Source organism: Spermophilus citellus, assembly GCF_964194105.1.
Source record: "Spermophilus citellus genome assembly, chromosome: 3".
Taxonomy (NCBI): Eukaryota; Metazoa; Chordata; class Mammalia; order Rodentia; family Sciuridae; genus Spermophilus; species Spermophilus citellus.
Genome location: NC_138184.1, coordinates 50810430 through 50826992, shown reverse-complemented (window position 1 = coordinate 50826992; position 16563 = coordinate 50810430). Strand labels below are relative to the sequence as shown.

General features: G+C 35.5%; 1 protein-coding gene across 30 annotated transcripts in view; it reads right to left on the bottom strand.

The window, feature by feature from the left end:
* Window positions 1-16563, bottom strand: part of PBRM1 (polybromo 1) — a gene marked incomplete at its 3' end in the record, with an annotated part of 92901 nt that overhangs the window by 67782 nt on the left and 8556 nt on the right. For all 30 annotated transcript variants that reach the window (XM_081282860.1, XM_081282864.1, XM_081282865.1 and 27 more), the window contains 8 exons: window positions 15211-15358; window positions 14258-14401; window positions 10581-10697; window positions 7453-7521; window positions 4700-4798; window positions 2306-2391; window positions 1305-1400; window positions 357-448 (listed from right to left, as the gene is read on the bottom strand). In XM_081282860.1, the coding sequence (XP_081138986.1) occupies window positions 357-448; window positions 1305-1400; window positions 2306-2391; window positions 4700-4798; window positions 7453-7521; window positions 10581-10697; window positions 14258-14401; window positions 15211-15358 (851 nt within the window). The remainder of the gene's footprint in view (window positions 1-356; window positions 449-1304; window positions 1401-2305; window positions 2392-4699; window positions 4799-7452; window positions 7522-10580; window positions 10698-14257; window positions 14402-15210; window positions 15359-16563) is intronic.

Below are 16563 nucleotides of genomic sequence, written 5' to 3'. Positions count from 1 at the left end.
TTGGAGCTCCTTTGTAATTCATCTTCCCAATGAAACAAATCTTTTACTATTGTAGGCTGAATCTTTTTTAAATCTTTTCACTTATCTCCGAAAGTTCTTATCTAATGTTAATATGGCTACCTTTTGGCTATTATCCGTTCTACATCATTTTATCTCTTTCATGTTTTTATATTTACCCAGATATGAATTTTAACCAATATCAAGCAATAAGCTTTTGATAAATCAGCTGCCAACTAAGGGGTACAATCAAATGGAACCAAATAGCACATTCTCCAAAAACCAACAAACTTCAGGCCAGACCAACCAAAAGGATCCACTTTAGAAGGCATTTAATTTAGCCAAAACCTAATGCCTACCAGCTAATGCAGCATCCTCTTCACTTTCTGAGCCATACTGAAGTGCCATGGTAATTGCTGACAAACGGCCCCCTTGGACTGCTCTTTTATTACTACAAAGAAAAACAAGATATTGGAAGACATTAGGAGCTGTTAACAAAGTACTTAATAACAAATAAAAATAATTTCTTTTGCTTTAAAAAAATTTTTTTTTAGTTGTTGATGGACCTTTATTTTATTTATTTATATGCGGTGCTGAGAATTGAACTCAGTGCCTCATACGTGCTAGGCAAGCGCTATACCACTGAGCCACAGCCACAGCCCCAGAAAAATAATTTCTATTAACTGCCTCTTTATCTTTTTACTACTTAATATTCCTCATCAATGTTATCCAAGAAAAACTAATTTTTCCTCTAAGAAAGCCTGGAGTGGGGCAACTTATAATCCGCTTTTTACTTAAATGCAGCAGTACTCCTTATTTTATAGAAAGTAAAGACTCAGTCACCATCACTGGTTATTCTCTTTTAAGATGCTCATACTTTTAAATGACAAAAAATTCTATTCTAAACACAAAACTTATTTATTGCAAATAAGTATTTAAATCTCACATTTTATTTATAACTAATACTAAACACTAACTGGTTAAAGAATCCTTAATCATTATTTGAGATGTGAGGTAAAACCTACTACAAGTATCTCAACCTTTTAAATAAAGCACTTGATAAATAACTCTCATAATCCAGAAGTACGCTGGGATCAGTGGCACATGCCTATTAATTCCAGCAACTTGGGAGGCTGAGGCAGGAGGACTGCAAGTTCAAGGTCAACCTCAGCAACTTAGTGAGACCATGTCTCAAAAAAAAAAAAAAAATCCCAAAATATTATTTCAAAACAGCCATCAGACAAATATTAATATGCCTACTGTCATAAGTATGGGTCAACTCTCAGACTAAACCCTCTTTTTCTTACCGATAATACTTGCTAGTGGTATTTCTCTCTTCACCAAGGCTGCCTTTACTGTGCGAAGGGCCTGTCAGCCTGGTCGCTGACAAATTTGATGGAGTCCTAGTCAAAGATAAAAAAAAAAACCTCAGAAACTTGATAGCTAATCAGAATTCTGGATTAAAAAAAAAAAAAAGATATTTTCTATTTTTTTCCTAATAGAAACGTTGAATTTTTCTGAGCCTCTACTATGCAGCAGGCTCTTCTCCAGGACCATGGGACTCTGCAGAGGACAGCAGACCACAGCCGGTCCTTGAGAGATTATGGTCATTGTAGAGCCAGAGGAAATGATAACAAAATACATGTGAGAACTAGGAGAGAGCTTTGAAAATAATCACCCAACCTTTTCATTTCAGGTAAGAGGAAGCAGAATTCCAGAATTAAGACTTGTTCAAACTTAAAGTTCTAGGAAAGGAAAAACCAACTAGAATGGTACTTCAGATCTTTATATATTGCAAATATATGCTACTGTACATTATATCCAAGTACCATAATATTGTATTACATCAATATGTATTTATAAAGGTAAGAGGAGGATATAGTGGTGTTACCTTAAGTGTTTCTTGTTAAATAAAGCCCTTCAGCTACAATGAAGAGGCTAGATAAGCTACTCTACTCTTTTCAGAATCACATTATTAACTAAATATAATCTTGAAATGTAACATAAATCTTGTTTTCTACCGTATTGATTTTATTAGAAAATTCAGCAAACACAAAAACACAAAGATCTTGGAAATTTTTTGAGTAGTATGTGGTGGCACACATCTATAATCCCAATAATTTGGGAGGCTGAGGCAGGAGGATTGCAAGTTTGAGGTCAGCCTCAGCAACTCAGTGAGACCCTGTCTCAAAAAAAAGGGCTGGGAATGTGGCTCAGTGGTAAAGCCACCCTAGGTTCAATCCCCAGTTCCACACCAAAAAAAAAAAGGAAGAAAATTAATAAAGATCTTAAATATTTCTTAACCTACCTCATTCGAAGACTTGACTTAGCCATTTCATGATGTTCAATTTCTGCCTTTTTCATATAAAATATTTTTTTAATTGAATTTGCATCCTGTCAAAATAAAGTTACTCAGCTTAAAAAAGGAATAGAAAAAAAATTCCCTTGTTCACACACTGGGCACCTTTCACGGTACTCTTTCCATTTGAAGCTGACATCTATTCAACATTCACAAAGCTGCATCCTCTAACTTTTCTGTAAGCTTCTCAAACATCTTCATGAAGTTGTCACTAATTAAATGCAAAAAGCTTCTAGTTCTTTCACAGTTGGTGAAGTAATATGCAAAGATCTGATGGTAAAATACAACAAATCCTAGTTGTATACAACCTAAAAGTCCCAAGGTTTTCTTTCTCTTGAAAAGGTTTAGAAAAATAATTAGATTGAAAAGTAAAATTTTTAACTGTATCAACTAACAATCAGTAATATACTACCAAAATGTCTTATCCAAGGACTAAGAACAAAGGACTTCAGAATTCATTTCCGATTTTCACTCAAACTTTCTCAAAAGATGAAAGATAGAGTTAACATTAACTGGCAATAGCAATAGTATCTGGGTCAGGGTTCAGGAAAATCTAACAATTTTACTACTAAAAGATTTTCTGAGCATTCTTTCCTAAATTCCCAATGATATGTGATTAATTCAAGGAATTTCTACAAGCAGGACTACAAAATTTCTAAGAGGGAATTACAGAGCAACGGAAAAGCTATTTTACATTGTATTTACACTATAAATGTTGCTTTTTATTATTTATGAAATTTAAATGCAGGGAATAAATCAATATTTAGCTGAAAAAAAGGATTAAAAAACCTTACTTTGGCATAAGAACAAACAATTAAATGAACTGAACAGAGCCAAGAATACAGAATTAAACTCCTACATCTTGGTTAAATGATTTTCAACAAGGGTTCCAAGATGATCAATGGGGAACGAAATCTTTTCAATATGTGGTACCAGGATAATACCCCATATAAAAGAATGAATCTGAACTATTACCTATTAATTACAAAAATCAATTCAAAGTGGATCAAAGATCTAAATGTAAGAGCTAAAACTATAAAATTCCTAGAAGAAAATATAGGTGTAAATCTTTATGAACTTGGACTGGGCAGTGATAACCTAAAACAAAAGCAACCAAAGAAAAAAATACATAACTGGATTTCATCAAAATTAAAAACTTTTGTGCATTTAAGGGCACTATCACAAAAGTGAAAAGACAAGAGAATGAGAGAAAATATTCAAAAATCATATATCTCTTAAGGGCATGATATCCAGAATATATAAAGAACGCCTACAACTCAAAAATAAAGAGAGAAGTAACCCAATTAAAAAAAGGGCAAAGGATATGGATAGACATTTCTCCAAAGACATACAAAGGGCCAATACACACATGTAAAAATGAATTATTATTCATTACAGAAAGGCAAATCGAAACCACAATAACATACTACTTTACACCCATTAGGATGAAAATGGAAAACAAGTGTTGGTAAGAATGTAGAAAATTTCAACACTTGTACATCACTAATGGGAATGTAAAATGGTACATCTACTTTGGAAAAGAGTTTGCTGGTTCTTTAGAAAGTTAAGTATATAGTTACCATATAACTAATCTCATTCTTTAGTATGTACATATAAGATGAAAATATATGCCCACCTAAAAACTTATATTGAATGTCACAGCAGTATTATTCAAAATCAACAAAAAAATGGAAACAGCTCAAGTGTCTAGCAACTGATGAATGGTTAAATAAAACAGGGTTTATCCATAAGACAGAATATTATTCAGCAATAGAATGAAGTACTGACTACATACTATAACATTGATGAACCTTGAAAACCTTATCCTAAATGAAGGAATTCAGTCACAAAAGAATTCATACCACATATTGTATGATTCCATTTATATTAAATATCTGGAATAGGCAAATGTACAAAGACAAAAAGATGGTGGTTCCCTAGGGCTGGGGATGGTGGGGGGGAAAAGAGTGACTGCTAACTCTGTGAATATACTAAAATCCATCAAATTGGGTCTTTTAATTTAAATGGGTGAAATTTGAGCCAGGTAAAGTGGCATACGCCTGCAATCCCAGTGGCTCAGGAGGCTGAGGCAAGAGGATCTCAAGTTCAAAGCCAACCTCAGCAACTCAGTGAGACTCTATCTCAAAAATTAAAAAGGGCTGGGGATGTGGCTCAATGGTTAAGCACCCCTGGGTTCAATCCCTAATACCAAAGTAAATAAGTAAACAAATGGGCAAAATTTATGGCATGTGACATACTTCAATAAAATTGTTATAAAAATTATTGAACCTAAATTAAAGTATTTACTATTATCAATGAAAATAACAACAACAAAAAACTAACCTTGAATACTTGAGAACCAGGCTCATTATAAGTTTTGGCATTTTTTGCTAGGAGATCTATATCTTTGGCCATTGCATGAATACTTTTGTAGCTTCCATTCTACAGTAAACAACAAAACATAGCAGTTCCTCTTAATAAATGTTAAAAAAGATCAGTAAAACCTTTAATTAAAAAAGAACTCCACATATTTTAAAATTGTCACCATAAGTCTAAGACTTTATTGGAAAGTATATATGTGAACAATATGTAATTTTCTTTCATAAATTATTCCTACTACCCATTTACAAATAAGTTTTTATAATAGGTAACAAAACCAGAACTACATTATTTTCATTAAAAAAACTTAATTAAAAAGAAATAAGTAAGATAAATGTTTTAGTTAGCCAACACATGCTTACAATGATCCAAGCTCTGTTCTGGGTGCTTCATGAATACTAATTCACTAAAGTGGCCTTAACAGTGTAAAGGAAAACTCCCTTGAGTTATTAGGACCACCTGAGGTAAATTATAAAATCAGTCCAGCATAGAGGTTAACATTTTCTATGTACTATTTTTGTGCCAGAACTGTCACATCTTAAAGCTCACTTGTTCCAAAATAACCTAGAAATACTCACATAGTTGCCTCAATTTACAAAGGAAAGGAGGGAGGAATGCATGTTAGGTAAAAGACACACATATAATGTGTATACATGTACTTAATGATATAAGTACACAGGAAGAAGTTCTAGAGAAACTCAAAGAAACCAATTTAAGTGGGGAGGGTGGGGAAGGGTACAAGTGTAGCACAAAAGTGTATGGACAGGCAAAGGCAAAATGAGGCAGAATCCAAAAAAAGCAGGCAATGGAGATTGGATGGTTATCTGTTATGTGGAACTAACACTTTTGAATGCCTGTCTTATTTGGAAGGAATCCTAGAACAGGTGACAGGGAGGGCCCTACCTCCCACCAGGAGGGTGAAACTGGGCAAAAGTTTGCTTTACCCACAACCTATCAGCAAGGCAAAGGGAAATAATCACGGACAAGCTAATTTGTGCCTGGTTCTTCAGTGACTAAAGCAATGGCCAGGGAATGGCAGGAATTCTTACTGACTCCTGCAGAGGCCGAGAATCTAAGCAGGGCCCAAGGTGGCAAATGACAGTAGTAATAACAATTGTACTACAAGGAGGTTGTGTGTAATCTTGGCAGTACCATGACATCCCTGAGTTCTATTTATTTTCCAAAAAGTAGTTCCCCAGTGTTTCATTCCAACAATTTCATAATCGATCCTTTTTCATAAATTCCTTTTCTGCTTATGGTAGCCAGAGTTGATTATTATGGAACTGGTACAAGTTGTTGTGACAAGGGAAATTAAGTTTCTGAGCAGTGGAATAGTGGGAAGAAAGCCAGGGTTAGGAAGCAAGATAAAGAAAGTGACTAGAGAGCTTTTCGATCAGAGAGGTAGGAAAGATTATTCCAATAATTTGGAAATAAGATGACAAGGATCTTGATCAGGATGATGGCAAAAGAATCTTATTTTGGGAACTTCAGAAGAAAGAACAAGATGAGGCAAAAAAGGCAAAGAGAGAAGACTGGGGCTGACTTAGAGGTGTTTAAAATCTGATTTGATTTTCAGTATTATGAAAACATCATTCCCCTAGATAGATGAAGACCAAGGGAATCAGAAAGTGAGCATTCTGTGCACTTACTGGGCTGCCTCAAAACCAGATGATAATTAGAGTCCGAATTTTAACATTCTGTGAAAATGTATCTATGGAATCTATAATTACTACATTGTTACTCTTTAATTTGTTGTTGTCTTAAAATTTAGAGCCAAGGAAATTTCTCTCTCTTAGCAAATCACTGTGCCAGTCTTATTATTCAATGAGACTAAGTAACACATTATTCTCCTTTTTGCTTTATCTCCCAGGAGTAGCGTAATCTTCTTACCCTGGGAAGATGAGTGATTCCTAGTGATTACGGGCTCATCTAATAGTTGCTACATGAGACAGTTTACATATATCATCACAGCCAAGTGGTTATACTATATCCAATATACAGCAGAGGAAGCAGACAGTCACATGACCCAAGTGATACAACTAGTTAAGATGAAGAGCTAGGAAAAGAAGCAAGTTCCACTCTAGAAACTAGATTTCTGGAAGAATGTATCTTTCTGCATTCAGCTACCTTAACATATAATCATCAAACCACAAATCCTAATCATACATTCACAATTAGTTAATACTTATTTAGTACCTATTTGGCTACAAGTCTCCATACTTTAGTGTTATAATATTTAAAATGGGAATAACAGGATCTACATCATATAGTCATTGTAAGAATGACTTGGCCAATATACCTAGCACTGGGCTAGGTATATAGTAAGTCCATATGGGTATTAACTACATCTATCATTTCTGGGGAAACTGAGTGGGAGAGAGGTGAAGAAGGTTAAAGAAAGCACAGTATTTATTTTCACTTGAAATTCTGTTGTTTATTTTAAGATACCCTAAAGCAATTTTGTTCTGTTTTGTTTGATGCTGGGGATTCAACCCATAGCCTCCCCAAAACATGCAAGCACTCTACCACTGAGTTATACCCCTAGCCCTAATTTTTGTCCTTAATCCAAAATTGCAAATTGTACTACTTTGTTTATATTATTTGATAATAATAATAACCCTTAAAGAGATATCCACTTCCCTGCTTTCTAAAATTCTCTAAGTCCATAGGCCAATCTGCTCCAAACCATATATGATTACATATGGCCACCTTCATACCTGTATCCTCTGTGCAATGGTCTTGAGATCTATAGGCTCCTTAATTATTGCATAATAGTCTGGATATTGCTGGAAGACAAAAACCCAGGTTTGCTCAATGAGTGAAAGCAGCTAGCTAATGAAAAAACAAGAAGCATACTGACAATATGTTGTCAACCAAGAAACTGAGCAGCTTTGTGACATTCACAGATATAAAGACATACAGTATTTTATATCTGAAACAAAATACAATGTTATTTTAAGAAGCTTCATGAGCCATGTGCAGTGGCACACACCTGTAATCCCAGAGACAGGAAACTGAGGAAGAAAGATCTCAAGTTCAAGATCAGCCTCAGCATCTTAGTGAGACCCTGCCTCAGAATAAATAAAAAGGGTTGGGATATAGCTTAGTGGCAAAGCATCTCTAGGTTCAATCCCCAGTACTGGGGGGATGGGGGTTGGGAAGCTTAATGAAATATTCAACAGATGTAGGAGTTTACACTTGGTATTGATAGTTACACATTCTACACAACTAATATACTACATTTAACATAAAATTCTAAATTCACAGAATCATAAATGTCTAAATTTAAGGTCCCCAGACAGCAATCAAAAAAGTTATTTTTTGTGTATGTGTGGTACTGGGGATTGAACGCAGGGCCTTGTGCATGCAAGGCAAGCACTCTACCAACTGAGCTATATCCCCAGCCAGTAAAAAGTTCTTATTGGGTCTCTTTAAAAGCTTTTTAAATTTTACAATATAAATAACAATTATATAATATTTCATATAAACTTCCACAAGGAACTATAAGAAATCATAAAAATTTGTTGCTTCATGTTTAACTTAATGCTTTTATTAATGCTTTAATCAAAGTAAGGTTTTTCAAAATAAAATATTTTTAAATGAAATTATATGAAAGAAATGAAGCAAAATTCTAAGTAATTTCTACTTTATCAAATACTAGTTCACCCCCAGGGGTTGGACATGTTGGGGGATACCATTGAGGCTTTTACAATACCTAGAATCATTCACTACCCTCAGGCTCTCCTGCAAATTTTGTGCCTTGAAGGAAATAACTGCAGTTGCAAGAGGTTCAGAGGAAGTCGGACTGTGCTTCTCCCCTCCCTTACCCTCATAGCAATCACCATTCTACTTTTTGTCTCTTTCACTATTCCAAGAACCTAATACAAGAGGAGTCATACATTATTTATCCTTTTGTGATTGGTTTATTTCATTGGCTTATGTTCAAGATTCATCCATGTTGTAGGATGTTTCAGAATCTCCTCCCTTTTTAAGGTTGAATAATATTCTATTGTTTGTATAAACAATTTCTTTGCTTATTCATTTATCTATTAATGAGCATTTGGGTTGTTTCCAAGATTATTCTTTAATGATAAAATAAACACCTAAACTTTTTTTATTTGTAAAAAAGGAAATTTTCTCTTTCCTCAGAAGGCAAGGTGAGAGGAAGTTCTTCCTCCCTTAGCGCTCCTTGATTTCCTAGAGAGCTGATTACATATTTTGCCTCGCATACTTTCTCACTCTACAAAGAAGATTTTCTAGAAAGTGAAAGCTTTTAAAGGATTGGAAAGAACCCTTTATAGTTTCACATACAAGAGACAATTAACACGGTTACAGATGTAACTCATATCATTGCCTGTGAAACCACAAAAACTTTCATGGTCCCAGAATTCTAATATTTCTAAGTAAGAGTATATTTTCAGAAGGACTCCACTATAGACTTAACCCCCACTGTGATCATTTCTTCTTTTATCCACCTTCACTACCTGATTTTCTTGAGAACAGGGACCATGCCATATTTACCTTTGTGTTACTGCCATGTAGACACCCAACATGTCATAGATATGCAAGAAGTACTTGCTGACTGATGAGAGAATGCATCAGTCACTGATAAAATTGGTTATTTAAAGATGCATCTTCAATGGCTGTAGGACAGTTATGACAGAAAGCAAGCATATGATCACTGCTATTCTAGGTGTGGATTTGATTAGAAAGATATAATGATTACATTCGTTGTATGATTTAAAATTTTAAGACAAGAAAATAGTATGGTGATTCCTCAAAAAAGTAAAAAATTACCACATGCTACAGAAAATTTTCCTTTGGGTATATACCCCAAAGTGAAAACAGGGTCCTGAAGAGATATTAGTACACCCATCTTCATAGCAACATGATTCACAATAGCTAAAACATGGAAGCAACTCGTGTGTCCATTCACAGATGAATGCATGAACAAGATGTGGTATACCATTATAATGGATTTATTCACCCTTAAAAAAGAAGGAAATCCTAACACATGCTATAACGTGGATGAACCCTGAAGACTCTGTGTTAAGTGAAATAAGCCAGTCAACAGAGGGACAAACATTGTATGGTTCCTCTTATATAAGATCCCCTCAATAGTAAAATCATAAAGACAGAAAGTAGAATGGTGGTTGCCAGGGGCTGAAAGAGTAGGGAAGTGGATTTGTTACTTAATGGGTAGGAAGTTTCAGTTTTGGAAGATGAAAAGTTCTGCAGATGGGCGGGCAGTAGTGATGATTACACAACAATGTAAATGAACTTAATGCCAAAGAACTGTACATTTAAAAATGGCTAAAATGGTAAGTTTTATGTTACATATATTTTATCATAGTAACAAAAAAGAATGGCAATCAAAAATAGCCCTTGAGTTTGGGGCTGGGGATGTGGCTCAAGCGGTAGCGCGCTCGCCTGGCATGCGTGCGGCCCGGGTTCGATCCTCAGCACCACATACAAACAAAGATGTTGTGTCCGCTGAGAACTAAAATAAATAAATAAATATTAAAAATTCTCTCCTCTCTCACTCTCTTTAAAAAAAAATAGCCCTTGAGTTTGAGACCAGCTTGGGCAACACAGCAAGATCTGGCCCTCCACCCCCAGCAACAGACAGACTGACAAAATCATTACCTTTTAAAAAACAACATTGTGTTCAAGTAAAATGACAGACCACGTTCTCTGCTTGCTGCTGAGGTCACAAGGAGGATATCCTGGGCACTTCCAACATGTTCCTTTTAATCTTACTCTACTCACTAATAATAAAATTCTTGAAATACTTAAAAAAAAAATTTATCACCTTAATTCATCTGTGTTTAATCATATCACTTACCACTTTAGAAGGCAGTTTCTGAAAAAGTTCACTAATGAGCCGTCCTGATGGATTTGTGGCTACAACAATGGCTTCAAGAAGCTGCTCCAGGATCTCTTTAAGGTAACTTGGAGAAGACTAGGAGATGTAGGGAGAGAGAAAAATACTTTGTAACAGAATCAATAAATACATGCCAAATATTAAACTTGGCTTCTAAGATTACAAAGTTAATTCAAAAGATCAACTTTTAAATTAAAGTTTCTAGAATACCACAGAAATGCTCTGATTGATGGACATGAGTTGTATCCCCAGAATGGCCTATAAGAAACTAATGAGGTTTCTACATTATTTCTGAAAATAAATCTCTTGGATCAGTTCCTTTCTGACTCTTCCACAGTAACACTTTCTTCTTCTTCTTCTTCTTTTTTTTTTTTTTTTTGTGTGTGTGTGTCTGGATTATTGGGGATTGAACATGGTGCTCTAATACTGAGCTACACCTCCAGTCCTTTTTCCATGAGAAGAGAAGGTCTGAGTTGCTAAGGCTGGCCTCAAACTTGCAATCTTCCTGCCTCAGACTCCCAAGTAGCTAGGATTACAGTCGTGCCGACTCCACAGTAACATAATGAAAGCAAATTTCAAGTACCGTAGGTATGAATTGATCAAAATGCATCTTTTTATGGTCTGAGCAACTGAACTTGGGAAAATATGCCCCACAATACTTAGCCATTTATACATCTGCTGTTCACATCCACTAGAGTCATGGTATTCCACTAGCACAATGACTACATATTATATAAAATTATGATTACGTGCTATTAACCACTGGGTTCTCCACTAGGACTAACAATTGAATTCAAGTTATATCAAAAGTGAATGGAGCTAGGCGTGATGGTGCATGCCTGTAATCTCAGCAGCTTGGGAGGCTGAGACAGGAGGATCGTGGGCATAGCCAGCCTCAGCAACAGCAAGGCACTAAGCAACACAGTGAAACCCTGACTATAAATAAAATACAAAATAGGGCTGGGGACGTGGCTCAGGGATTGAGTGTCCCCAAGTTCAATCCCCAATACCCATCCCTCCAAAAAAAAAAAAGTGAATGGAGGCTGGGTGTAGTGGCACACACCTGAAATCTCAGTGCCTCAGGAGGTCAAAGCAGCCTCAGCAACTTAGCAAGGCCCTTAGCAACTTAGTGAGACCCTATCTCAAAATAAAACATTAGGGGGGAAAAAAAAGTGACGATATGGCTCAGAGGTTAAGAGCCACGGGGTTTAATCTCTGGTACCCCCCACCAAAAAAAAAAAAAAAAAGTGAATGGAGATTAACTAAACTGATTCATACTATTTCAGCTCTTAAACAGATTGGTTTATACGTAGCTTAGTTACTGTTTCAACACAGGCAAGTATACATCCCAAAGAGTAATTGGCCAGGTAAAGTCCAAGTTTGAAGTAAGTTTCTACAGTCTAGGTTTATAATAAATAGTACTACAAATCCAAATCATATTTTGTGCAGATGAAATATTAATGATTATTATGGTTAAATTATAAAAACATTTGGTATTTTTGTCCAAAACCAACAGAAACCTTTTTTATTTGGTGTGGTCTCAATTTGACAGAGAGGGCTTTAAGTCACTCAGGCCTGGCAATAACAAACACCTGGAAATTACTTAACATGTAAGATGTATGATTTGGTCAAAACTTCCAAGTATATAAGCTCAGAGAACCATCATGATCCTGCTGAAAGTAAACTGAAATTCCCGTGTTTAAGCCATTGTGTTGTGGCTGAACCATGGTATCAGAGTTTGCTTCTAACAGGAATGTTTTGTTCTGTAGTTAAGAGATTCTTTTCCTCCTATACAACCTGCTACTCTGGATATTGCTGATGACAAATGAAACGAGGTATGTGAATATATTCATATGATCTTTCCGACAATCAGGAAAACTCCAAGGAAATCACTGATTGAAAAATTAGAAGCTTGAAGATTCCTTCCCTGTTCATAAAACCCTTAGGCTAAAAAAGTTTGGAAAGCATAAATATAAATGTGCAAGATCCACCAATTTTTCAACTATTATACAAATAAAATAAATAAGTAAATATAGGCAATTTTGTTTTCTGACTAGAGCTGTGGATGCTGAAGTAAGGCTGGGCTTTAGAAATCAAATCAAATGTTCAGCCCAAGAAAGCCTGGGTTAAGTTGCTTACCCTGTACACATTGCAGAAAGTAAAATTCCAGGGAATCCCTATTATTAACTGTCTTCTATATAATTCCAATCACTTAATTTTTTCAAAGAACTTAATGTGGTACCTGGCAACTTATTTTGAGACTCTAAGTAGTAGTTTTGAGAACTTCAGCCACCACTGCTTATTTCTGTATTGGAGTTTCAACAAAAGGTCTATCTAGGTGACTTATAGAAGAAAGTGGAATGCTCTGTGTTGTGCATTTTTTTTTACAATACAGTTGCAGAAGAGAGTTCTAATTCCCCCCACTATTTTTTTCCCCTTTTTGAATGTTTTCATTAAGCAAATATTTACCAGTATCTACATGTCAGGCATAGTTTTGATGCCAGGAATAGGTGAACAAGATGCTACCCTCTGTGGGGCATGGTGGTACACACCTGTAATTCTAGTGGCTCGGGAGGCTGAGGTGGGAGGCTGAGGTAGGAAGAGCAAGTTCAAACCCAGCCTCAGTAAAAGCAAGGTGCTGAGCAACTCAGTGAGACCCTGTCAAGTGCCCCTGAATTTAATCCCTAGTACCCCCCTCCAAAAAAAAACAAGTGCTACCCTTTGATGAGTTATCATTGTACTTAGGGGAAGACAGAAAATAGACACATTAACTAATAAGTTATTTCACATATAGTAATAAAAAGGGAAGAACACAGGCAATAACAATGAAACATTGGGGCAGGCGAGGGTGAAGAGAGAGAATGTATAGCAATTTGGATGGGGGATCAGGAAAGTTCTCTCTTGGTTGACTCTATTTTTAACTAACATTAGAATAATAAAAAAGAGCCAGTCACTGGGAAAACCAAATGAAGCACAGAACAATTACAGAATTCATGAAGCAGAAGCACTCCTGGCAAGTCCTAAGAACAGTAACCAGTCTAACCCATAAAAGTATTCCTAAGGTGATTCTATTGATTTTTATAATCAAAACAATGACTAGGGCTGGGGATGTGGCTCAAGCGGTAGCGCGCTCGCCTGGCGCCTGGCGTGCGTGCGACCCGGGTTCGATCCTCAGCACCACATACCAACAAAGATGTTGTGTCCGCCGAGAACTAAAAATAAATATTAAAAATTCTCTCTCTCTCTCTCTCTCTCCCCTCTCTCACTCTCTCTTTAAAAAAAAAAAAAAAAAAAAAACAATGACTACCCTACATAATGTCTTATGTCCAGCAATGTTGGATTAGTCCTCAATAATACCAAGATTCTCTTTAAAACTGTGCATAAAACATGCATTAATATAAAAGCAATTCATAAAAACAACCATGCATGAAACACACTGTCCAGAACGTCCAGGATCATTTGAAATTGGAGCTGGGCTCTCCACCTGAGAGAATTGTCCATTTACCCAGTTAACTAATACAACAAAACAGCACAGGAAGTCAGTCCAGCTTCCCACAATGGCCCAGAGGGAATCACAGGTAAGTGCCCCATCCACCTTCCCACAGCCCATCCATGACTGGTTCCAGCTATACACTTACTCCTTCAGTCACTGCGCCTTGATTGTCTTGTCCATCTTCATCATCATCTTCATCATCTGCTTCTCCTTTCTGAACAAACTCATTTCTTGTTCGAAGATACAAATCCCAGAGTTTGCAAGCAGCTTTATATTCAGGAGAATCTGGCTGTACATTAGCAAAGAGGGAAAAAACAAAATCACTTTAGTATTTTACTATAAATCAATTGCTACCTTTAAAACATCTTGTACCAGCAGAGGCTAGTATTTTAAGGCACAACTTTGAAAACTCTACTATCACACATTTTAAAATTCTTATGATTAGAAAATATGAGGGGGCTGGGGATGTGGCTCAAGTGGTAGCGCTCTCGCCTGGCATGTGTGCCGGGTTCTATCCTCAGCACCACATATAAACAAAGATATTGTGTCCGCCGAAAAACTAAAAAATAAATATTAAAAAATTCTCTCTCTCTCAAAAAAAAAAAAAAAAAAAAAACTGTATGAGCTTCCTTTAAAAAAAAAGAAAACATGAGGGCCTCAATCCCTCTTCTAAGAAATTAAGTGTATGGCTATATGGGTTTGTGAATAACTAAAAATTCTTGAATTCTACGGTTTAAAGAGAATGTATAAATTACATCTCATTCAAAAATACAGACTAATAAATTTAATTACATTAAAATAAAAAAACTTCTGTTCACCAGAAGATACTATGAAAATTAGGACCTGGGGGTGTAGCTCAGTGGGAGATTGCATAGGGTTCAATCCCCTACAACCCAAGAGAAAAATGGGCAAAAGACTTGAGCAGATACCTTTCAAAAGGAACAAGAATGCCTCATAATCACAAGTGTTCAGTCTCTACTAATAAGAGAAGTATGAATTCAACCATAAAGAGAAAGCACTACTCAACACCAGACTGGTAATATTAAAAAGCTAGGGAATTACCAAACTGAATAGTTTCCAAATTTGATGCTTTCTTACCTTATAATAGGCCTTTGCGTTGTTAAAAAGCAGTTGGAAGTCAGCAGTCAGCAGATTAACATCATCATACTCTTCCATTTTTAGTTTCTGTTGGATTTTCATCAAGTCAATGGGTTGAGAAACCACTTCATAATAGTCTGGTTGATTTCTGTTATAATTTAAATTTTTTTAATACTATTAATCCAAAGTATACAAAAAATATATTTCAAAACTATCTGTAGTAACTTCCAACATTCTACGTGACAGACCAAATTAGAATCTGACATCAATCTCATTCCCATTATTAGAACAAAAGGGGAATAACAAAAGCAACATGCAGGTATGCTCCTTTTTAAATATATTATTAATATAAACACCTACAGTAATGTCCATGATGAATTTTTATACAATATTCATTATAAATGAAATATCTAAGGTTTAGGGTTCCAGCCCTAAACCCATGTAAATGGTATTTTCTTATAACCTTTCATGGTGTTTCAAAGTAGCTGGGAAAAGACACATTTCAAAACTCTCTACACTTAAAAAAAGGCTTATTTTTCTCTGGTTAGTGACCACAAAATCTTTTCTTGTCAATAACAAGTATCTGATACCTATGTTGCTTTAATATCAATCACTTAAGTTACAAAGGAGAAAGTTGGCTTAAGGATAAAAGGATAGTAAGATCCATCTAAACATGACCAGAATGTTTTTTTTAAAAAAAGGTATGAGAATAATAACCCCAAAATTCAGGATTATGTATATACTGGACGGCAGGGATAGTGAGGGACACAAAGGAATTTCAAAAGCAATTATGATGGTAAATCCCAAGGTAATTTCTCAGATTTAGATTCATGGATATTTATTATTACTTCTAGATTTTTTTCCATACTGTGTTTCATAAAACAAGTAAACTTTCTGAAAAATAATTTGGTTTTCTCAATTTTTCCCACAGGGCTAGGATATAACTCAGGGATAGAGCATTTGTCTAGCATATATAAGGCCCTGGGTTTAATCCCCAGTGGTGGTTAAAAAAATTCTTCCACAGGGGTATTTAGCTCCCTTCTAGAAATGTTAAGAGAAGAGCTGTAACATACAAAGAATTTCATGATCATTGAAGCTTTAATCTCTCATGGGACCTTGTTTAACATGTTATAATCCTTTTTGAAAAAATATTTTTAGTTATAGATGGATACAATACCATTTTTCTATTTATTTCATTTATTTTTTTAATATTTTAGTTTTAGGTGGATACAATATCTTTATTTTATTTTTATGTGGTGCTGAGGAATGAACCCAGTGCCTCACAAGTGCTAGGCAAGCACTCCATCACTGAGTCACAACCCCAGCCCATAACTATTCTTTAGTATGTGTATA